The following is a 25692-nucleotide window of genomic DNA, read 5'->3' on the forward strand; positions in this document are numbered from 1 at the left end:
TGGAAACCGAGTTTTTTTTTTTTTTGTGATCTTTACGGTAAATAACTAAATAACTATGTAGAGTAAATAACTTCACAGTAAACTAAACCATATATATTCTTTTTTGGTATTCTTCTTAAATTGTAATTATTGAATTTTTTGTACTCTCTGTAATTGATCATATTAGAAGTCATCAATATAAACTTCCAGCGGTCGTGGAGTTACAATCTCAATTTTGCCACATATATTTCTCTTTTCATTTTCTCTCTTGTTTTTCGTGTTATTCATCTAGATCGAGTGTACAAGTGGTTGATTCTAACAACTAGTATCCAATGAAAAATCAAAGAAACATAAATGACAAATCCGAAGAGGATAATATTTTTGAGAATTTAGATGAAGATATTAGGGATACTCTAATCCTTTGTTATGCATTTCATGTTTAAAATTTATTTCATTATAGTTTTCAATTTTACTTCTGAATTACTTTTTGAACACGTAAAACCATAGCAATGTTTCAACGATAAAGTATGTTTATGGTGAAAGTTTATGGTTTAAATGATCATGTTTTAAGAGTTATATTCTGCCTATGAACTTAGATTAAGATGATAGTAGCAACTTTATGCAACTGTAGGGTCCTTACCTATTTATCTTGAGTTCTTGTGATTTTTCTAAACATTTTGTTCCTTGACCTCATCTTAAAATTCGTCCCTATAACTCTCAATAAAATTCCACAATTTAAAATTTTAAAATAAAAGGGGAGAGAGTTAATTATTGCCCGAGCCAGAGTGTGACACAATGTACAACTAAGGAAACACAAAACGGTTGGATATTTCATTCACTTCAATGTATTTTCTTGCTCTCAACACTTCGGGCTATTTTTTACAACACAAACATTTGAATAAGATAACATACACAATGTATTTTCCCAATTGTGAATACACAAACCACCACAAATAATCCATATCCAAAATATTTAACCTTTTAACCCTCTCAAAGTCAAAATTTTGACCTTTTTACTGCCCAAACGAGAAGCTTCACCACTAAAAGAAGGAAGGGAATTATAATACAACAAAGAAAAACCGCTCCCACCGTTGCAAGCGAAATGTACCATGCAATTTTTAAAGCATCAGATTTTCTATATGAGACATTTACCATCCAAACTCCCAGCAAGTAGCTTTGTGATAAGGAGGCAATGGCAATGCACATGGTTACCGTTAACATCCATGCACAAATCCTATTTTTCAAAGGCAATCGACCTATGATGAACATAATCACACATATTGATGCAAAGAATGAGATAGAATTTGTAACCAAGTAACCAGTGTATGAATTTCCTTGGTCTGAAGTTGGGTAGGCCATTACGGCGGTTCCTGCTATAAATGTTTTCAAAGTATTGCTACTATGAAACAAACGATGAATAGTGCTATTGGAGTTGAAAGGAATGTCTTCTTGCCAAACACCGCCGGGAGGGTTGATTGCACCTTGAAAAGCCACTGTTGCAATCACCGTTGCAACCAGCATCATTGTGCCTTGCACATCTTGAAACCAATCACCTTTGTATTCAAGGTTCTTCATCCATAAACTTCTTATAAACTTTCTGAATGTAAGTGATATCGATAGCTTTTTATCGCATTGTTCTTGAGTTCTACTTGGTGATTCCTTCTCATTTGAGGTAGCGAGGTTCTTTGCCGTATTTGTTCCAGTTTTTATTCCCGGAATAGACAATAAATATTGTACTATCTGCACAATTTAAATTCAATTTGTTTATATCATGATAGTGTTGAGGATTGTTGGGAGGGAGTCCCACATGGGCTAATTCAGGGAAGAATCGTGGGTTTATGATTAAGGAATACATCTCCGTTGGTATGAGGCCTTTGGGGGAAGCCCAAAGCAAAGCCACGAGAGCCTATGCTCAAAGTGGACAATATCATACAATTGTGGAGATCCTTGATTCCTAACATGGTATCAAAGCCATGACCTTAATCTAGCCATGTCAATAGAATCCTCAAATGTCGAACAAAGAAGTTACCCTCGAAGGTGTAGTCAAAAGTAACTCAAGTGTTGAGAACAAATGGTGTAGTTTGTTCGAGGACTCTAGAGAAGGAATCGAACCTCGATTAACGGGAGGTAGTTTGAGGGCTCTATAGAATTGTTAGGAGAGAGACCTATTTGATACCTATGTAAACTCTGGATAATAATTTTCAGTTTCATGAGATAATCAAATAAGAACTTAGTATTTCTTCAACCAACCAATTCATTTATAAGAACATACCTCAATTCGTCTTAATATCATAGAAAAATCTAAAATGGTATTTTCATTCTCATCGCCTTGGTTGAGGAATCCATAGTCTTGGGGATCTTTAATCATTGTGATAAAAAACTTAAGAGCTTCCAAGTGGTTGTGTTTTACGCATAAATGAAGAACAGTTTGACCATTGTGAAGCTTAATCCATGGAGATCTTGACCTCGCAATGATCAACCGTTGCATGATATCAATTCTTCCATTGATCACGGCATGGTGGAGAGGAATCCACCCATTCAAATCACGTACCATGCAAGTGCTTGTGTTCTTCTCCAGCAAAGCTTGAACAATCTCGACTGTTCCATTTTCAGAAGCCAAGTGGAGAGGTGTCCTTTGTAGGTCATCAACTTCTCCAGCAAGTTTAGGCTCGAGATTCAATAAATATCGAGTGAATTCAAGATGGCGATGCAAAACTGAGACATGCAATGGACTTTCAATGTTGGAAGAGGAGATTAGAACTCTTTGAATGATATTTGGGTTGCCTTGTATTAGTGTCTTCAAGCTTTGAATGGACCCAATCTTTGAAGCTTCATAGAGCTTTCTTTTACTTTCTTCAAAAGAGGAAATGGCTAATCTAAGTTCGTTGTTTTCTCCATTTGCCTCCATTATTGTTTCTCTAACTTACTTCCAATTGGGTTTTTCACATAGAATTTATAAGCCAACATTAAAAATACTATATTTTATTTATATGATTTTGTTGATTATTTATTTATTTTTAATAGATGTTGAGGCTCTCAACTATAAATAAGTTGACCTTTTGAATTTAAAAAATAGTCTAATTATTGCCCTCAATTCCAAGAAGAAAAAAATCATTATTTATACTTTCACTCGAGAGTGACACCAAAGTGTCACCATCCTAGTTTAAGTGGATGTGAAGCAAACGGAAGGAAGCTTATTTGTTGAATCATGGATAGAAGTATATATCATTAATTATTTCACATAATTTTATTGGGATGTTATCGTTTCTCATCGATAAGGATAATAACTCTCGTGGTTTGATTAAGTTAAATTATATCACACACTTGTTAGATTTAGAGATAGAACCGTCTCATTTTTACCCTTATATTTATTTCAAAATAGTTTTCAGTCAACCTTTTCTTTGTAATTAAAAAGGAAAGTGATGTTATATAGTAAATATTTATATCTAATAGGTGTTATATGAGTTAATGTTATATAGTAAACTAAAACCATATTATAACTCTTGGGTAGTGCATATCTAATGTCATCAATACAAATTCTTTAGCCAATATTCTTCCATGCATTTTCACTCTCCTATTTTTTTTTTTTTGGGTTCATCTTGATCGAGTGTGTTCGTTGTTGTGCAATTCTAACAATTGGTATCAGAGCTAGGTGAGATTCACCACGATTTGAGAGATGGAAAGTTCAAAGATTGCAATTGAGAAGTTTGATGGATCCAATTTCAGTTTCCGGAAGATGCAAATTGAAGATTATCAGTACCAAAAAGATTTTAACGAACCCTTGTTGGAGGTGAAGCCAGATACCATGACCACGGAGCAATGGAAGCTCTAGGATCGTTAGGCCCTAGGGTTGATCTGGTTGACGCTATCCAGAAACGTAGCGTTCAACATCATTAAGGAGAAGACAATGTCAGATCTGTTGAAGACGATGTCGAGTATGTATGAAAAATCGTTGGCTATGAACATGGTGTATTTGATGCGGAGATTGTTCAATCTACAAATGTCTGAAAGTGGATCTGTTGCTGATCACATAAATGAGTACAACATGATTGTAAGTCAATTGAGTTATGTGGAAATTAATATTGAGGATGAAATTGAAACACTGATTCTGATGTCAACTTTACCCGAGTCGTGGGATACTGTTGTTATCGTGACCAACAGTTCCCGAGGATCTGAGAAACTGAAGTTCGATGAAATCTGAGATGTAGTTCACAACGAAAGTATTCGCAAACAAGAAATTGAGGATTCTTCTCATAGTGCACTCAGCATTGACCAAAGGGAAAGAAGTAGATCAAAGGGCCCAAACAAAGGTTGATCAAAATCAAAGAACCTTGAAAATTTTCCAAACAGACCAAACGTGATGTGTTGGAGTTTTGGAGAAAAAGATCACTTTCGGACCGATTGTACAAGACTAAAGAGGAAGCAGAATCACAAATCCAAGAATAATAATAATTCTATAAATTCAGCAAAAGATATTGGGGATATTATAATCCTCAGCGTGAACAGTCCGATTGAATCCTAAATTTTTTATTCAGGAGCATCTTTTAATTCATCTCCAAATAAAGAGTTGTTTCGGAACAGTACCTGAAACTGGAAACTTAGACTAGCTTTGTAATCTTGACTATTTTTTTATTTGTAACATATACAAATTACTTCTAGCATATATAATCCACTTTGGCCCGTTATGCATCGTCGTCACCTTCACGGTTTTAAAATGCATCTTGGTCATGTCTTGGAGTTGAAGAGGTTTATAGGATTCCTAGGCTAGCTAGGTTGCTTAACACAAGCTTTTGGTTCCAGGTTACTCTATTTTGACACCTTGACTCTTTCTTTAGTCCTGGAGTAATAGAGTCTATTTCCTCTTAACGTCGCCACGATCCTAAGGTGCTTAGTCTAGTGTATGCATCTTGACCTAAGTCATCGTATAACCAACCTAACTCTTACACCCCCAACTTTGTGTAGATAAACACGCTAGATAGGTTGAACACACTGTCAACCACCTGGAGCTAAAACATACTTTATCATGCACAATACAAGCAAACAAGCTCAACTGGAAGATAGTATCCATAAATCACCCTAGAGCATAGATCACAATAGCTCATCCTCTTTTCTAACAAATCAGAGTGGCGCAGCAGAAGCGTGGTGGGCCCATAACTCGTTATGCAACACAAGGAGCATAAGGATCATTAACTCTCAAACAAGTACCTTAGACCTGCTCGGCATATTTATTCACTTTGGCCCGTTATAGGTTTATTGCATTCCTAGCTACACGAGCTTTTGATTCCAGGTTACTCTATTTTGACTCCTCAACTCTTTCTTTAGTTCACTCTATTTCGTCATAAATCACCTTGGAGCACAGATCACAATAGCTCATCCTCCTTTCTATCAAATTAGAGTGGCAGCGGAAGCGTGGTGGGCCCATAACCCACAGGTCCCAGAATCGAAACCTGGCTCTAATAGAGAAGAAAGACTAAAAAGTGATACATATTGCCATTTGTTGCAACACAAGGAGCATAAGGATCATGAACTCTCAAACAATGTACTTTAGACCTACTCGGCCTATTTATTCACTTTCGCCCGTTATAGGTTTATTGCATTCCTAGCTACACGAGTTTTTGACTCCCCAACTCTTTCTTTAGTTCACTCTATTTCGTCATAAATCACCCTGGAGCACAGATCAAAATAGCTCATCCTCCTTTCTAACAAATCAGAGTGGCGCAGCGGAAGCGTGGTGGGCCCATAACCCACAGGTCCCAGGATTGAAACCTGGCTCTGATAGAGAAGAAAGACTAAAAAATGATACATATTGATAGTCCTTGCAAAACAAGGATCATTAACTCTCAAACAAGTACTTTAGACTTGCTTGGCCTATTTATTCGCTTTGGCCCGTTATGGGTTTATTGCATTCATAGCTACACGAGCTTTTGATTCCAGGTTACTCTAACCTAGCTCTAATGCAGAAGACAAGACATTAATATTGATAGATAGACATTAATATTGATAGATAAAACAGTTTTACGCGCCCACCGCTACAAGACAAGACATTAATATTGATAGATAAAACAGTTTTACGCCGCCCACCGCTACAGTCCTTGCAAAACAAGGATCATTAACTCTCAAACAAGTACTTTAGACTTGCTTGGCCTATTTATTCGCTTTGGCCCGTTATGGGTTTATTGCATTCATAGCTACACGAGCTTTTGATTCCAGGTTACTCTAACCTAGCTCTAATGCAGAAGACAAGACATTAATATTGATAGATAAAACAGTTTTACGCCGCCCACCGCTACATTGCTCACTACATATGCAAGCCTCACCATTTTTTAAAATGTTGTGCATTATACCTCTCCAATCTTTCCCAAATCTCACACTAAAGAATATAATGTCAAGAATGGGATTTGAACCCATGCCCTTTCGGACCAGTACCTGAAACTGGCGCCTTAGACCAACTCGGCCATCTTGACTATTTATATTTTTGTAACAGCTACAAATCGCTGCTAGCATATATTATCCACTTTTAGGTACTGATGCATCGTCGTCAATCTCACGGTTTTAAATGCAACTTGATCATGTCTAGGAGTTGAAGAGGTTTATTGGATTCCTAGGCCAGCTAGGTTGCTTCACACAAGATTTTGGCTCCAGGTCACTCTATTCTGACTCTTCGTCTCTTTCTTTAGTTTTGGACTTGTAGGGTCTAGACCCTCTTAATGTCGCCACGATCCTAAGGTGTTTAGTCTAGTGTACGCATCTTGACCTAAGTCATCATATAACCAACCTAACTCTTACACCCTAGCTCTGTGCAGATAAACAAGCTAGATAGGGAGAACACACTGTCAAACACCAGGAGCTAACACATACTGTATCATGCACAATACAAGCAAACAAGCTCAACGGCAAGATAACATCCTTAAATCACCCTGGAGCACAGATCGCAATAGTGCATCCTCATTTCTAACAAATTAGAGTGTCGTAGCGGAAGCGTGGTGGGCCTATAACCCACATGTCCCTAGATTGAAACTTGGCTCTAATACCGAAGAAAGACTTCAAAATTGATAGACAAAATTTGACACTTCAAAATTGATAGACAAAATTTGACTACTATCTTTTTCAAAAGACATCTATCTGAAAATATATATTATATTAGATAGGGCGGCGTTCCCAACCCCTTTTATCTAACGGAATAAAAACGTGACTCTTTCTTTAGTCCTGGAGTAATAGAGTCTATTTCCTCTTAACATCGCCACGATCCTAAGGTGCTTAGTCTAGTGTATGCATCTTGACCTAAGTCATCGTATAACCAACCTAACTCTTACACCCCCAGCTTTGTGTAGATAAACACGCTTGATAGGGAGAACACACTGTCAAACACTTGGAGCTAATACATACTCTATCGTGCACAATACAAGCAAACAAGATTGGAATCTGGCTGTGAAAGAAAAAATTATTTTATAATGACATTTAAAATTTGAAAGGAAGAGCGTGTGATATGAATCCTAAGCTTTATAGATTGCCGCCCACCATCGATACATTGCTTATTAAAAATGGGATTCAAACCCATGCCCTTTCAAAAAGCTTTTGGGTCTAGATTACTCTTTTTTGACTCCTCGACTCTCTCTTTATTCCTGGAATGTCTAGGAGTTGACGAGGTTTATTGGATTCCTAGGCCAGCTAGGTTGCTTAACACGAGCTTTTGGTTTCAAGTTACTCTATTTTAACTATTCGACTCTTTCTTTAGTCCTCGAGTAATAGGGTCTATTTCCTCTTAACGTAGCCACGATCCTAAGGTGCTTAGTCTAGTGTACGCATCTTGACCTAAGCCATTATATAACCAACCTAACTCTTACATCCTAGCTCTGTGTAGATAAACACGCTAGATAGGAAAGCGAAGTGTGTTGGGCCCATAACTCATAGGTCCCAGGATTGAAACCTGGCTCTGATAGAGAAGAAAGACTAAAAAATGATACAATGACATTTGTTGCAAAACAAGGATCATTAACTCTCAAACAAGTACCTTAGACCTGCTCGACCTATTTATTCACTTTGGCCCGTTATAGGTTTATTGCATTCCTAGCTACACGAGCTTTTGATTCCAGGTTACTCTATTTTGACTCATCAACTCTTTCTTTAGTTCAATCTATTTCGTCATAAATCACCCTGGAACACAGATCACAATAGCTCATCCTCCTTTCTAACAAATCAGAGTGGCGCAGCGAAAGTGTGGTGGGCCCATAACCCACAAGTCCCAGGATCGAAACTTGGCTCTAATAGAGAAGAAAGACAAAAAAATGATACATATTGACATTTGTTCCAACAACAAGGATCATAAGGATCATTAACTCTCGAACAAGTACCTTAGACCTGCTCGGCCTATTTATTCACTTTGGCCCGTTATAGGTTTATTCCATTCCTAGCTACACGGGCTTTTAATTCCAAGTTACTCTATTTTGACTCCTCAACTCTTTCTTTTAGTTCACTCTATTTCGTCATAAATCACCATGGAGCACAGATCACAATAGCTCATTCTCCTTTCTATCAAATCAGAGTGGCGCAGCGGAAGCGTGGTGGACCCATAACCCACAAGTCCCAAGATCGAAATCTGGCTCTGATAGTGAAGAAAGATTAAAAAATGATACATATAGACATTTGTTGCAAAACACAAGGATCATAAGGATCATTAACTCTCAAACAAGTACCTTGGACTTGCTCGACCTGTTTATTCACTTTGGCCCGTTATAGGTTTATTGCCTTCCTAGCTACACGAGCTTCTGATTCCAGGTTACTCTATTTTGACTCCTTTTTCTTTAGTTCACTCTATTTCGTCATAAATCACCCTGGAGCACAGATCACAATAGCTCATCCTCCTTTCTAACAAATCAGAGTGGCGCAGCGGAAGCGTGGTGGGCCCATAACCCACAGGTCCCAGGATCGAAACTTGGCTCTAATAGAGAAGAAAGACAAAAAAATGATACATATTGACATTTGTTCCAACACAAGGATCATAAGGATCATTAACTCTCGAACACAAGTACCTTAGACCTGCTCGGCCTATTTATTCACTTTGGCCCGTTATAGGTTTATTCCATTCCTAGTTACACGGGCTTTTGATTCCAAGTTACTCTATTTTGACTCCTCAACTCTTTCTTTTAGTTCACTCTATTTCGTCATAAATCACCATGGAGCACAGATCACAATAGCTCATTCTCCTTTCTATCAAATCAGAGTGCGCAGCGGAAGCGTGGTGGACCCATAACCCATAGGTCCCAAGAATGAAATCTGGCTCTGATAGTGAAGAAAGATTAAAAAATGATACATATTGACATTTGTTGCAACACAAGGATCATAAGGATCATTAACTCTCAAACAAGTACCTTGGACTTGCTCGACCTATTTATTCACTTTGGCCCGTTATAGGTTTATTGCCTTCCTAGCTACACGAGCTTCTGATTCCAGGTTACTCTATTTTGACTCCTTTTTCTTTAGTTCACTCTATTTCGTCATAAATCACCCTGGAGCACAGATCACAATAGCTCATCCTCCTTTCTAACAAATCAGAGTGGCGCAGCGGAAGCGTGGTGGGCCCATAACCCACAGGTCCCAGGATCGAAACCTGGCTCTGATAGAGAAGAAAGATACTGTGTTGCAACACAAGGATCATTAACTCTCAAACACGTACCTTAGACCTGCTTGGCCTATTTCGCTTTGGCCTGTTATTGGTTGATTGCATTCCTACACGAGCTTTTGATTCCAGGTTACTCTATTTTGACTCCTCAACTCTAGTTCACTCTATTTCGAAGCACAGATCACAATAGCTCATCCTCCTTTCTAACAAATCAGAGTGGTGCAGCGGAAGCGGGTCAAATCAGAGTGGTGCAGCGGAAGCGGGTCAAATCAGAGTGGTGCAGCGGAAGCGTGGTGGACCCATAACCCATAGGCCCCAAGATTGAAACCTGGCTCTGATAGAGAAGAAAGACGAAAAAATGACAACAACATTTGTTGCAACACAAGGATCATTAACTTTGCTAGCATTCCTAGCTACACGAGCTTTTGGTTCCAGGTTACTCTATTTTGACTCCTCAACTCTTTCTTTAGTTCACTATATTTCATCATAAATCACCCTGATGCACAGATAACAATAGCTCATCTTCCTTTTTAACAAATCAAAGTGGCGCAGCGAAAGCGTGTTGGGCCCATAACCCACAGGTCCCAGGATCGAAACTTGGCTCTAAAAGAGGAGAAAGACTAAAAAATGATACATATTATATTAACATTCCTTGCAACACAAGCTTGGCCTAGTTATTCACTTTGGCCCGTTATAGGTTTATTGCATTCCTAGCTACACGAGCTTTTGATTCCAGGGTACTCTATTTTGACTCCTTAACTCTTTCTTTAGTTCACTCTATTTCGTCATAAATCACCCTGGAGCACAGATCACAATAGCTCATCCTCCTTTTTAACAAACCAGAGTGGCGCAGCGGAAGCGTGGTGGGCCCATAACCCACAGGTCCTTGGATCAAAACCTTGCTTTAATAGAGAAGAAAGACTAAAAAATAATACGTATTAACAGTTGCAAAATAAGGATCATTAGCCCGTTATAGGTTACTCTATTTTGACTCCTCAACTCTTTCTTTAGTTCACTCTATTTCGTCATAAATCACCCTGGAGCACAGATCACAATAGCTCATCCTCTTTTCTAACAAATCAGAGTGGCGCAGCGGAAGCGTGGTGGGCCCATAACCCACAGGTCCCAGGATCGAAACCTGGCTCTGATAGAGAAGAAAGACTAAAAAATGACAACAAAGGGTCTTAAGGATCATTAACTCTCAAATAAGTACCTTAGATCTTTTCGGCCTATGATACATATTTACATTTGTTGCAACACAAGGATCTTAAGGACCATTAAACTCTCAAATAAGTACCGTTGTAATAGAGAAGAAGGGCCCTTAACCCATAGGTCCAACTTAAGGATCATTAACTCTCAAATAAGTACCTTAGATCTTTTCGGCCTATGATACATATTTACATTTGTTGCAACACAAGGATCTTAAGGACCATTAAACTCTCAAATAAGTACCGTTGTAATAGAGAAGAAGGGCCCTTAACCCATAGGTCCAACTTAAGGATCATTAACTCTCAAATAAGTACCTTAGATCTTTTCGGCCTATGATACATATTTACATTTGTTGCAACACAAGGATCTTAAGGACCATTAAACTCTCAAATAAGTACCGTTGTAATAGAGAAGAAGGGCCCTTAACCCACAGGTCCAACGATCTGGCTCTAATAGAGAAGAAAGACTAAAAAATGATAACCCACAGGTCCCATGATCGAAAACTGGCCCTAATAGAGAAGAAAGACTAAAAAATGATAACCCACAGGTCCCATGATCGAAAACTGGCCCTAATAGAGAAGAAAGACTAAAAAATGATAACCCACAGGTCCCCTGATCGAAAACTGGCCCTAATAGAGAAGAAAGACTAAAAAATGATAACCCACAGGTCCCATGATCGAAAACTGGCCCTAATAGAGAAGAAAGACTAACCACACTCTTGTTCTACTGCTCTACTCACTCTGATTCATGCATGCTATATCAGAGAGATATTCTATGATCTTTACGTCCATGCTCATTTACTAAGGGGATAATCCTATAGAACAAGTAAACTACCTGAATCTAGCATACAATTTAATCATACAACTCAAACATGCTCAACGGAGAGATAACGTCCATCTAGCACCCCGAGCACATATCACAATATTCCAATCTTCATTCTAGTACACCACAAAGCATTTAATAGAGATGCATTCTCATAAAAGGGCATTTCTGTAATTTTTCTTCACAAACATGCCCACCTATTTAGATTTGCTCATTTAAGTTCTAAACATGCATATTCGAACCACCTAAGTTAAGATAAGTTCGCATGCTAGCAAGTCCTACAATTCCTACATGTATTACTTGGCTATAATTTGTGTCGCTACTTACAAGAATGAAGCTGCTCTCCCTAGCTTGAGTTTCTACATGTTGGAGGCTCTAAATTTCCTAAGATTTCACGAGTGATTTTGAACCAAGTTCAATTAGGATCAGTATCAAAGTTGAGACGAAAAACATTCGAACAACGGTTGAACAGAAAAACATTCGAAAAACATTTGAAAAACATTTGAACAAAGGTTGAACAGGAAAACATTCGAAAAACATTCAACATTTGAAAAATGTAGACATACTAAACACAACTCAACTCATAGGATAAACTAAACTAAACTCAACTCATAGGATAAACATAGACGTTTTTGCTTTCTAAAAGTAGAAAGCGTTTATCACTCAATTCTAAGAAAGAAAGATTTTTCAATTTTAAGAACAACAAAGAGTCCCATCCTTCACTTTGCCAATGCACCCTCTCTTTCAATATATCATTTTTTTTTCTTTTTTTAGTTAAATCATATTAATTTTAGTTATTAAGAAGTTTAACTTATATGTTTTTACATTTCTAAATGATCTAACTAATACAAATAACATAAATCTAAAAAAAACCTCTTGCACCCAACGTGTCACAATTGCTTTTTCTTGGCAGTTGATGTGGCTATTGTGTGCACTCACTCTCAGCACTTAATCCAATTTTTTTATCATGTTGCCTATAGTTGGACAATGTATATTCAAGCCTCCGACCCCGATTTGAAATAAGATTTTAGAAAATGGGGTAGAGAGATTTTAGAAAAAGAGTTTTGGGAGCAAGAATGTGAGAGAGAGATGGAGAGCAGTATTATATAGCATATGCAATAAAAAAGGCAACAACAATGGCTTAAACATTATATAACTTTTCGGGTATGGAGAATTCGACAACTAGTTGCATCCCCTATAGTACATTCTGAGGCATTTCATTTCTACCAGACGTAGCCATGATTTCGCCGAAACATCATACCCTTAAAGAAAACAAGAAGGAAATAATACAACATGAAAGCAGTAAAAGAAAGCAGTAAAGTAGTACAAGGCATGGGTTTTGGCATGTAACGGGTATGTGGTCATGGGCAACATGATTTCGACAAGCATGACCATGACACTAACGCATGAATTGAAAGTCTAATTTATAACATGACCTTTAATATTAATAATACGTAATCCATGTTCTACACATTAGACCTTTTCAAAGTCTGGTCTAGAATATTCAAAAGTAGAACATATTAATTACAATTCAATTGATTAGGTAACGAATATGAACATAATTCTAAAAATATATTTGCATGCAAAACGTGATTTGAAAGATGAATTTATAATATGATATTTAATATTAATTATACATAACCCATATAATACTCAAAATGGATAGAATAATATTTCTGGTTGATTTTTCATTTTCATGATCTTTTCAAAGTCTCTTATATATATTCTTTATATGGGAGAGGAAACGTTTAGAATTCAACTATGGTTGAAATTTAGAATTAAAAATAAATATTAAATCATGGTTGTAGTTACTTAATTAATTTAAAAAAAATGGATTTCCTCACAATAATTTGACGTGACATCTTTCTCTTCTTTGATTATATTAATTTCGTTGCAATTACTTAGATTTTAATTAAAAAGTTAAACCTCACGAATTTTTCGTTTAGGAATATATGTTTTGGATAAAAAATTAATTGTATAAAAAACATTCTCTTTCTGTTTACACTAATCCATGAAGCTAGTATATGATCAGTTACGGAAAAAACAGCTATACGTCAAAAAGGAGAGATGTGACTTTGCAAGAATATGCATCACCTTCCTCGAGCATGTCACCAGGTGTGGAGAAATCAAAATGGATAGCTATAAGATAAATGCAATCCACTATTTGAGAGTCCCCACTTCAATGACTGAACAATCCTTTTTGGGATTAGAAAACGTTGAAGGGTTTTCACGATAATCTGCCCCATTAACAGAACTTTTGAACAAAAACCAATCTTGGTGTGGTCAAACGAGTGTCAAAAGGCCTTCAAAGATCTAAAGGCAACCATGACGGGGGGTCTTGTCCTTGGTTTGGTAGACATCTCTAAGCCTTTCGAAGTATTGATGGATGCATTTGACTTTGTCCTTGGGGGTGTCCTTTTCGAGGAACGCCACCGTATCGCTTATGAAATCAAAAAGCTCAATAATGCGGAATGCAAATACACTTTCTCTGGAAAAGAAATGTTTGCGGTCGTCTATTGCCTTGGAGTCTGAAGACAATATCTCTTGGGATCCAACTTCGTAGTGAGAACAGAGAACAGTGTCATTTGTCACTTCTTCGATCAATCGAAGCTGACGTCATAGCAAGCTTGGTAGCAACATCATTAAATGAGTTCGACTTGAAGTTCGAGCATAAAATAGGAAAGAGAAACCAAGCAGCTAACACGTTGGGTCGAAAGGGCGAACATGCGGCTCTAAAAATACTCTTTCTCCGGAAAAGAAATGTTTGCCGTCGTCTATTGCCTTGGAATCTGAAGGCAATATCTCTTGGGATCCAACTTCGTAGTGAGAACAGACAACAGTGTCATTTGTCACTTCTTCGATCAATCGTAGCTGACGTCATAGCAAGCTTGGTAGCAACGTCAAGTTAGACTTGTGGGTCGATGCGATGCGCAACATCATAAGGGAGCATTAAACATTCCAAGTCAAAGGGAAAGATCTGAACTCTACCGTGATCGATCCTTCTCCCTATATGAACACGAGCTTCGAACCAATGCCCTTTAGGACTAGTACTTAAAACTAGAACCTTAGATCAACTCAGCCATCTTCACTATCTTTTTATATTTTATTTTGTAACAACTCAAGCCCGCTGCTAGCAGATATTGACCGCTTAAGCCTGTTACGTATTGCCGTCAACCTCACGATTTTAAAAATACTTCTTGGAAATGAGGAGTTTTATTGGATTCCTAGGCCAATTAGGTGGCTTAATTCGGGCTTCTAGCTCCAGGTTACTCTATTCTAACTCCATGAAGATCTTTAGTCTGGGAGCACTAGGCTCTAGACCCTCTGACCATTGCTCACGATCCTAACATGCTCAGGGTACTAGAGGCATCCTGATCTTAGTCATGGTCTAGCCAACCTAACTCTAACACCCTAGCTCTATGTAGATAAACATGCTCCACAGGGAGAACATATAGTCAAATACCTGGAGCTAACAAATACTATATCATGCACAAAACCTGGAGCTAACAATACTGTATAAACATGAGTACGTTTGGATTCCGTCCCTCGAAGTTGTTTCAAGTATCGCCGATAGTTGTTTCCTATTAGAACGTTCATCTCGTTTCGTTAATAACTCAAATTTCTTATTGCCTTAAACAATATAAATTTTAGCTTTGGGATGGTCGAGACAGTGGAATTTGATGAAAAACCCTATATCGAGCCAAGAACCCACATTCTGAGCAGTCAAAACCGTCGAAGCTGAGCTGAATCGACTTAGTTGCGTAACTCGAAGGAGCCATTGATTGTAGACGCGACACGTATCGCTAGTGGGAGGTGACACGTGCAGGTAGCCATTTTTTCCTTCCTCTCTGTTTTCACTCTTTTCTCTCTTGCAGGTTGATATGTGAGGAGCGTGTGAAGGTTTTGACGTGTCGTGGTCGTCAGGGGAAAGCGTGTACAAGGACAAATCTGTACATATAGTAAACTATCTTAATTGTAGTATTGTATTTTTTTTGTACTCTCTGTAATTTATCATTTAGAAGTCATCAATATAAACTTCTAGCGGTCATGGAGTTACCATATCAATTTTGCCACATATATTTCTCTTTTCATTTTCTCTCTCTTGTTTTTGGTGTTATTGATCTAGATGAGTGTCTAAGTTGTTGATTCTAACAACTAGTATCCAATGAAAAATCAAAGAAACAAAAGGACAAATCTGGAGATGATAATAATTTTTGAAATTTAATCGAATATATTAGGGACGCTCTAATCCTTTGTGTCAACAACCGGGTTGAATCTTAAATTTTGAATTTGGATGCATATTTTCACTCGTCTTCCATGAAGAAATTATTTCAAAATTTCATTTTCTAAAGAAGAATCTAATCTCTATTGGTCAGATGGATAGCACAAATTATATAGCAAAGTTAAAAAGTTGGTAGAAGATTGTGAAGAGTACTATGGTTGTAGCACATGACATAATAATATGAAACAATATACACCATTGTTGGTCGTATAAACATGGCTTGTGACTCAGAGTACTTTAGTTCAAGTCTATGTCACAATAGACTAGAGCATATAACGTTAAAGAATAAAGATATATGTTGCGAAAGGAGTTTTAGAGGATAAATGAGTCAGTTCCACAAAAGTTGTCATCAAATAAAATGAAGTACGATTGGAAATGGCCTATATAGGTGTTGAGCATCTCTAATTCCATCCGTTGGTGGATCCAAAAAATAGGATGGATGACCCAAGAAAACGTATGACAAGTCACAAACTTAGGAATTAGAATTTCAAGTCATATTGAATTTCTTAGACTTAGGTTAGAATAAGTTGTTATGCACTTCATGTTTTAAATTTATTTCATTATCATTTTCAATTTCACTTCTAAATTACTTTTCGAACACGTAAGACCATGGCGGTGTTTTCGACGATGAAGTATGTTTATGTTGAAAGTTTATTGTTTAAACGATGATGTTTTAAGAGTTATATTCCGCATATGAACTTAGATTAAGATGATAGTAGCAACTTTAGGTAGCTGAAATCTAGGGTCCTTACATATGTTCTTGTGATTTTTCTAAACATTTTGTTCCTTGACCTCATTTTAAATTTCTGTCTCTAAAGCTCTCAATAAAATTCCACAATTTAAAATTTTAAAAGAAAAGGGGAGAGAGTTAATTATTGCCGGGGCTAGAGTGTGATACAATGTACAACTACGGAAACACAAAACGATTGGATATTTCATTCACTTCGGTGTATTTTCTTACTCTCAATACTACTGGTTATTTTTTACAATACAAATATTTGTATAAGATAACATACACAATGTATTTTCTCAATTGTGAATACACAAACCACCACAAATAATTCATATCCAAAATATTTAACCTTTTAACCCTTTCAAAGTCAAAGTTTTGACCTTTTTACTGCCCAAACAGAAAGCTGCACCACCAAAAGAAGAAAGGGAATTATAATACAACAAAGAAAAATCTCTCCCACCGTTGCAAGCCAAATGTACCATGCAATTTTTAAAGCATCAGATTTCCTATATGAGACATTTACCAACTAAACTCCCACCAAGTAGTTTTGTGATAAGGAGGCAATGGCATGCACATGGTTACCGTTAACATCCATGCACAAATCCTATTTTTCAAATGCAATCGACCTATGATGAACATAATCGCACATATTGATGCAAAGAATGAGATAGAATTTGTAACCAAGTAACCAGTGTAAGAATTTCCTTAGTCTGAAGTTGGGTAGGCCATTACTGCAGTTCCTGCTATCAATGTTTTCAAAGTATTGCTACTATGAAACGAACGATGAATAGTGCTATTGGAGTTGAAAGGAATGTCTTCTTGCCAGACCCCACCGGCAGGGTTGATTGCGCCTTGAAAAGCCACTGTTGCAATCACCGTTGCCAACAACATCATTGTGCCTTGCACTTCTTGAAACCAATCACCTTTGTATTCAAGGTTCTTCATCCACAAACTTCTTATAAACTTTTTGAGTGTTAGTGATAACGATGGCTTTTTATCGCATTGTTCTTCAGTTCTGCTTGGTGATCCCTTCTCATTTGAGGCAGCACAGTTGTTTGTATGTTTGTTCCCGTTTTTTTTTTCCCGGGATAGACAATAAATATTGTACTATCTGCATAATTTGAATTCAATTTGTTTATATCATAATAGTGTTGAAGATTGTTGGGAAGGAGTCCCACATTGGATAATTTAGGAAATGGTCGTGGGTTGATAAGCAAGGAACACATCTCCATTGGTATGAGGTCTTTTGTGGAAGCCCAAAGCAAAGCCATTGGAACTTATGCTCAAAGTGGATAATATCATACAAATGTGGATATCCATGATTCCTAACATGGTATCAGAGTCATGCCCTTAACCTAGTCATGTCAATAGAAGGAGTCGAGCCTCGATTCGACTCGATTATAAGAACATACCTCAATTCAATTCAACCAACCAATTCAATTATAAGAACATACCTCAATTCGTTTTAACATCATAGAAAAATCCAAAATGGTATTTTCATTCTCATTAGGAATCCATAATCTTGTGGATCTTCATTGGATCTTCAGTCATTGTGATCAACAACTTAAGAGCTTCCAAATGGTTGTGATTTACGCATAAATGAATAACAGTTGGATGATATCAATTTGCCCATTAATCACTGCATGGTGGAGAGGAATCAACCCATTCAAATCGTGAACCATGCAAGTGCTTGTGTTCTTCTCTAGCAAAGCTTGAACAATCTCAATCGTTCCATTTTCTGAAGCCAAGTGTGGAGGTGTCCTTTGCACGACATCAACTTTCCCAGCAAGTTCAGGATTGAGATCTAAAAGAAATCGAGTGAATTCAAGATGGCAATGCAAAATTGACACATGCAATGGACTCTCAGCGTTGGAAGAGGAGATTAGAACTCTTTGAATGATATTTGAGTCGCCTCGAATTAGTGTCTTCAAGCTTTGAATGGACTCAATCTTTGATGCTTCATAGAGCTTTCTTTTACTTTCTTCAATAGAGGAAATGGCTAATCTAAGCTCGTTGTCTTCTCCATTTGCCTCCAATGCTGATTCTCTACCTTACTCCCAAATGGGGTTTTCACATAGAATTTATAAGCCAACATAAAAAAAAAAAAAAAAAAAAAAAAAAAAAAAAAAAAAAACTATATTTTATTTATATGATTTTGTTGATTATTATTTTTTTTTTTTTAATGGATGACGAAAGGCTTCCAAGTTAGAATTGACCTTTGAAAATAATCATTATTTATACTTTCACTTCAGAGTGACAGCCAAGTGTAACCATCCTAATTTCCCTCGACACCCAAGTGTAACCATCCTAATTTAAATGGATAGGAAGCAAACCCAAGGAAGCTTGTTTGTTCAATTATTAATAGAAGTTATATCATTATTTATTTCACTTAATTTTATGGTTATAATTAAAAAGGAAAAGTGATGTTATATAGTAAGTATTTATAAATAATAGGTGTTCGGTTAAAGTCCTATAGTAAACTGAAACCATGTATATAGTCTTTGGGTAGTGCTTTCATAATATACATATCTAAAGTCATGATACAAATTTTTTAGCTAATATTCCTTCTTGAATTTTCTCTCTCCTATTTGTTTGTATTCATCTTGATCAAGTGTGTACGTTGTTGTGCAATCTTAACAATTGGCATCAGAGCTAGGCGAGATTCACCACGATCAGAGCTAGGCGTTGTTGTGCGTTGTTGTAGATGCCTTCTTTCTTTTCACAAAAGAACTCTAGATATTCTTTTAACATATCTCATGCAATAGACTCTAGAATAACAATACGAGAGAAATTCTACTTCTTAGCTGCCTTCTCCTATTAAGTTCAGTTTTTACCATAAGTTCTATTTTGAAGATTGTATCTTCTTATTTATCCATAATTTTCCTTTTGTAGATCCATTCATATCGTATGAGTTTAATTTCATCAAGAACATCTACATATTCTTGGATTTTATTACTTCAACTTATTATGCCATTGTCATCATCCCTAATAACTATTTTGAGGTAATAAGCCTTGAACTTGGTCACAATTAGGATTTCAATAGGATTGAGTCATCTCGTAACTTTTCCACTAAGTATATTTATCCTCTTTGAATTTGTTTCCGCATATATGTTTGACAATTCCAATTGTTGAAATGTTGTAAACTAAGTTTATGTTCCATAATCCTAAAATTGTCACATAAACAATTTTGAAGTGAGTCATATACCTCGTGCAATCTCTATTACATATCTTAACAAAAGTCTGGTAATGACATATAACATATATCTGTATCTATATATATTTTTTGGAATATATTCTTGCTTTCTCCTTTTACATCACAATTTTACAAAATGGTCCTCATGCTTAGAACTGGATTTCAATTCCACTTCCTATCCACTAATTTTAGTATACAAGGTTCTTAAACTTTATGATTTGCCAGTAGTAGACATATAACATTATGATTTGTCCATAATGTCTTGATAGATTCACCTCAATGGAATTCAACTTTAGTCATTTTTTTTTTTTTTTTTACTTCTTTTTTTTAAATTAGACTAAGTTGCCTTCGATAAAAATACTTATATATTGAATAATAATCAATCAGATTGATAACATATTCACAATATTCTATGTCTTTTATATTCATTAGATCACTTGAGAATGTATAACCCTAAAGTGCTCTTTGGTCTTGTAGCCTTATATAATAAAATTCTAATGACTATCTTGCATGAAAAAACAACATCTATAAACTTGTTTAGAGATTTTCCTTTTTACTAAAAGAAAATAATTTATGTTTTTATTCTTAATTCCATGATCATACATATCTCAATAATTTTATAATCTAGTAAATGTTAACGATGTCCTAAACGTATTTTCAAATAATTTTGAAAATATAAACTTTAATATTACAAAGTAATTCATAGTATATGAACTACTTAGAAATTAAGCTTCAGAAATTGAATTTCTCTTATGGTTACTAAAAACACCATATTCAACATTAAATAATCATTTTTATTTTATGAGATCTTAACGTCTCCTACTATATCAACTGTCATTGATTTCCTAATGCCAATATATAGAATCTGTTCTATGTCATCAAATATTTCCAAGAATTACATATAAAAGGTGATGAAGAATAAATCTTACGTTAACTGTCCAGGTAGTGTCATTTATTCTCTACCAAAAATCGAGTAAATCAAATTTACTTTCTTTTATCTTTTGTTTCATAGTGTCATTTAAAAAAATTCGAGCTGACCTAACAAATTAGTAATTATTTTCTATCATAGCTTGGGTCCTAATTTTTCTTATATTTGGTAACACTTAGTTTTGGATCATTTAGATAACTATCTAAATTTAGGTTTTATTGACTTAAATATCTCATATGTTTTTGTCATTTTCTTATCTTAGTCTTGATATCCAACATATTAACTAAAAGATATAAATGAAGATTTTTCGTTACCTTTTATTCATCACTCATGTGCTCTTCAAACAAAGATATGAACAAAGTTATGTTTTCCTTATTGTAAATACACACAACACCACAAATAATCCATATCCAAAATACAAGATGAAACACACAACATAACCTAGTTTTTGCGTAGCCCTCGATCTTTATTGAGTTGTGGTTGAAGTCATTGCATCTTTCTCAAAGTCAACGATTTGACCTTTTTGTAGCCCAAACGAAAAGCTTCACCACCAAAATAAGGAAAGGAATTATAATGCAACAAATAAAAACCACTCCCCCCATTACTAACCAAATGTACCATGCTATTACAAATGTTACTCTTAAAGTACGAGAGTGGCTAAATGAGACATTTAGCAGCCCAACAGCCAGTAAGTAACTATATGATAAGGATGCAATGGCAATGCACATGGTTACGGTTAATAACCATGAACAAATCCTATTTTTCAAAGGCAATCGACCTATAATGAACATAATCACACATATTGATGCAAAGAATGAGATAGAATTTGTAATCAAGTAAGGAACGTAATAAACTTCTTGGCCTGAAGCTGGGTAAGCCATTATTGCAGTTCCTGCTATGAAAGTTTTTAAAGTATTGTTACAATGCAACGAACGATGAATATTGCTATTGGAGTTGTAAGGAATGTCTTGTTGCCAAACACCTCCAGGAGGGTTGATTGCACCTTGAAAAGCCACGGTTGCAATCACTGTTGTCACCAACATCATTGTGCCTTGCACTTCTTGAAGCCAATCACCTTTGTATTCAAGGTTCTTCGTCCACAAACTTCTCAAGAGCTTTTTGAGTGTTGTTGATGTTGATGACCCTTTATTGCATTGTTCTTCAATTCTACTTGGCGATTCCTTCTCATTTGTGGCATCGGAGTTGTTTACAATGTTTGTTCCAGTTTTTATTCCTTGGATAGACAAGAAATATTGTACTATCTGCACAATTTGAATTCAATTTTTTTTATATCAAGATAGTGTGAAGGATTGTTGGGAGGGAGCCCAACATTGGCTAATTTAGGGAATAATCTAAGGTGTATGATTAAGGAATACATGTTCATTCATATGAGGCCTACATCTCCATTCGTATGAGGCCTTTTAGGGAAGCCCAAAGAAAAGCCACCATAGCTTATGCTCAAAGTGGACAATATCATATCACTACGGAGATCCATGATTCCTAACATAGTCATGTCAATAGAATCCTCAAATGTCAAACGAAAGAAGTTGGGAGCCTCAAAGGTGTAGTCAAAAGTGACTCAAGTTTCGAACAAATAGTGTACTTTGTTCGAGGGTTCTATAGGCCTTAAGTGAAGCTCTATATTGTACATCGTTCGAGAGGAGGATTGTGGGAGGGAGACCTATTTGATACCTATTTAAGCTCTGAAATAATAATTTTTCAGTTTTTTTAAATAATCAAATAAGAAATTAAATTTTCTTTAACCAGCTATAATTCAATTATAATAACATACCTCAGTTCCTCTTAACATCATAGACAAATCCAAAATAGTATTTTCATTCTCATCGCCTTCGTTGAGGAACCCATAATTTTGTGGATCTTCAATCATTGTGATCAACAACTTAAGAGCTTCCAAACGATTGTGTTTTATGCATAAGTGAAGAACACTTTGACCATTGTGAAGCTTAACCCAAGGAGATCTTGGCCTTGCAATGATCAACCGTTGCATGATATCAATTCTTCCATTAATCACTGCATGGTGGAGAGGAATCAACCCATTCAAATCACGAACCATGCAAGTGCTTGTGTTCTTCTCCAGCAAAGCTTGAACAATCTCGACCGTTCCATTTTCAGAAGCTAAGTGGAGAGGTGTCCTTTGCATGTCATCAACTTCCCCCGCAATCGACTGAATTCAAGGTGGTGATGCAAAACTGAGACATGCAATGGACTCTCAACGTTGGATGAAGAGATTAAAACTCTTTGAATGATATTTGGGTCGCCTCGAATTAGTGTCTTCAAGCTTGGAATGGACCCAATCTTTGATGCTTCATAGAGCTTTCTTTTACTTTCTTCAAAAGAGGAAATGGCCAATCTAAGTTCGTTGTTTTCTCCATTTGCCTCCATTATTGTTTCTCTAACTTACTTCCAATTAGAGTTTTCACATAGAATTTATAAGCCAACATTAAAAATACTATATTTTATTTATATGATTTTGTTGATTTTTTATTTATTTATTTTTAATAGACGTTAGAGACTCTCAACTAAAGTTGACCTTTTGAATTTAAAAAATAGTCTAATTATTGCCCTCAATTCCAAGAAGAAAAAAATCATTATTTATACTTTCATTGGAGAGTGACACCAAAGTGTCACCATCCTAGTTTAAGTGGATGGGAAGCAAACCCAAGGAAGCTTATTTGTTGAATCATGGATAGAAGTATATATCATTATTTATTTCAGTTAATTTTATTGGGATGCTATGGTTTCTCATTGATAAGGATAATGCTTCTCGTGATTTGATTAAGTTAAATTATACCACACTTTTTGAATTTAGAGATAGAACAGGTTCATTTTTACCCTTATATTTATTTTAAAATAGTTTTGAGGCAATCTTTTCGATGTAATTAAAAAGGAAGGTGATGTTATATAGTAAATATTTATATATAATAGGTGTTATATGAGTTAAAGTTATATAGTAAACTAAAATCATATTATAACTCTTGGGTAGTGCATATCTAAAGTCATCAAATTCTTTAGCCAATATTCTTCCTTGCATTCTCTCTCTCCTATTTCTTTGGGTTCATCTTGATCGAGTGTATCCGTTGTTGTGCAATCCTAACAACTGGTATTAGAGCTAGGTGAGATTCACCACGGTTTGAGAGATGGAAAGTTTGGAGATTGCAATTGAGAAGTTTGATGGTTCCAATTTCGGTTTCTAGATGAGGCAAATTGAAGATTATCTGTACCAAAAAGATTTTAACGAACCCTTGTTGGTGGTGAAGCCAGATACCATGGCCACGGACCAATGGAAGCTCTAGGATTATTAGGCCCTAAGGTTGATCTGGTTGACGTTGTCCAGAAACGTGGCGTTCAACATCATTAAGGAGAAGACAATGTCAGATCTGTTGAAGACGATGTCGAATATGTATGAACAACTGTTGGCTATGAACATGGTGTATTTGATGCGGAGATTGTTCAATCTACAAATGTCTGAAGGTGGATCTGTTGTTGATCATATAAATGAGTACAACATGATTGTAAGTCAATTGAGTTATGTGGAAATTAAAATTGACGATGAAATTGAAGCACTGATTTTAATGTCAACTTTACCCGAGTCGTGGGATACTGTTGTTATCGCGACCAGCAGTTCCCGAGGATCTGAGAAACTGAAGTTCGATGAAATCTGAGATGTAGTTCACGACGAAAGTATTCGCAGACAAGAAATTGAGGATTCTTCTCATAGTGCACTCAGCATTGACCAAAGGAAAAGAAGTAGATCAAAGGGCCCAAACAAAGGTGGATCAAAATCAAAGAACCTTGAAAATTTTCCAAACAGACCAAACGTGACGTGTTGGAGTTTTGGAGAAAAATATCACTTTCGGACAGATTGTACAAGACTAAAGAGGAAGTAGAATCACAAATCGAAGGATGATAATAATTCTATAAATATAGCAGAAGATATTCGGGATATTATAATCCTCAGCGTGAACAGTCTGATTGAATCCTAAATTTTGGATTCAGGAGCATCTTTTAATTCATCTCCAAATAAAGAGTTGTTTCGAAATTTCAAGTCTTGAAATTTTGAGAAGGTGTATCTTGTCAACAACAAAGATTTGGTGATTGAAGGAAAATGGGATGAAAGCATACAAGCTCGAGTAGAAAATTAGTGGGCATTAAAGGATATCAGAAATATTCCTGGTCTAAAAAAGAATATGATCTCTATTGGTCTGTTGGATAGCACAGGTTATGCAGCCAAGTTTGGAAACAGCTCATGGAAGGTGAAGGGTGTCATGGTGGTAGCACGTTACACAAAATCTGGAACCCTATACACCACTGCTGGATGTATAAACATGGCTACTGTTGTTGAAAGTGCTTCCAATTCAAGTCTATGTAACAATAGATTTGGACATATGAACGTCAAAGGAATGAAGATGCTGACTGTGAAAGGAGTTTTAGAAGACCTAAAATTTGTTCATATGAATCTTTATGAGAGCTTCGTTATGGGCAAACAAAAACGAGTTAGCTTCACAAAGACTGTTAGAGAACCAAAGAAAGTACGATTGGAAAGGGTCTATACAGACATTTGGGGACCATCTTCAGTTTCATCACTTGGTGAATCAAAGTTCTACATCACCTTCAAGATGTTGTAAGCTGAAGTTGAAAATCAGACCAGTTTGAATATCAAATGCTTGAGGTCTGTCTTTTTTGTCAAGATATATTATTCGACGTCTAAAAAATTAGGTGGTGACTTCTAATATCATGCGTAATTTCTATGGTTTACCTTTTTTCCAAGTTTTCTAACATATTATAAGGTCCAAGCTTTTTTTTTTTTTTTTTTTTTTTTTTTTTTTTTTTTTTTTAATTTCTTTATTTAAACCCTACCAACATGTGAGCAAGAGCCACTTTTTTTAAGAGCTTTAGAAAATGAACA

General features: G+C 36.0%; 1 protein-coding gene, 3 non-coding genes and 1 pseudogene across 4 annotated transcripts; 2 read left to right on the forward strand and 3 right to left on the reverse strand.

Annotated features, from left to right (window-relative positions):
• Positions 1-975: 975 nt before the first annotated feature.
• LOC111785806 (uncharacterized) lies at positions 976-2887 on the reverse strand. Its single transcript, XM_023666186.2, has 2 exons — positions 2252-2887; positions 976-1719 (listed from the first exon to the last, which is right to left on the reverse strand). Exons 1-2 carry the CDS (start codon positions 2885-2887, stop codon positions 976-978), a joined length of 1380 nt encoding a protein of 459 aa, XP_023521954.2.
• Positions 2888-6362: 3475 nt separating this feature from the next.
• On the reverse strand, positions 6363-6443 carry TRNAL-CAG (transfer RNA leucine (anticodon CAG)). Its single transcript has one exon. It is a non-coding gene; the product is annotated as a tRNA-Leu (tRNA).
• A 3083-nt stretch (positions 6444-9526) lies between these two features.
• TRNAM-CAU (transfer RNA methionine (anticodon CAU)) lies at positions 9527-9598 on the forward strand. The gene has a single exon. It is a non-coding gene; the product is annotated as a tRNA-Met (tRNA).
• A 1078-nt stretch (positions 9599-10676) lies between these two features.
• TRNAM-CAU (transfer RNA methionine (anticodon CAU)) lies at positions 10677-10748 on the forward strand. The gene has a single exon. It is a non-coding gene; the product is annotated as a tRNA-Met (tRNA).
• A 7485-nt stretch (positions 10749-18233) lies between these two features.
• Positions 18234-23168, reverse strand: LOC147792519 (uncharacterized; annotated as a pseudogene).
• Between the last annotated feature and the right edge of the window lie 2524 nt (positions 23169-25692).

The sequence above is a fragment of the Cucurbita pepo genome, chromosome 6, assembly GCF_057944985.1.
Source record: "Cucurbita pepo subsp. pepo isolate OVF chromosome 6, ASM5794498v1, whole genome shotgun sequence".
NCBI classification, from domain to species: Eukaryota; Viridiplantae; Streptophyta; class Magnoliopsida; order Cucurbitales; family Cucurbitaceae; genus Cucurbita; species Cucurbita pepo.

Excerpts from the sequence above, each read along its gene's own strand:
- LOC111785806 (XM_023666186.2), bottom strand. The coding sequence starts at position 2,887 with ATGGAGGCAAATGGAGAAAACAACGAACTTAGATTAGCCATTTCCTCT. Across the intron at positions 1,720-2,251 it reads TGATATTAAGACGAATTGAG|ATAGTACAATATTTATTGTC; the intron begins GTATGTTCTTAT and ends TAAATTGTGCAG.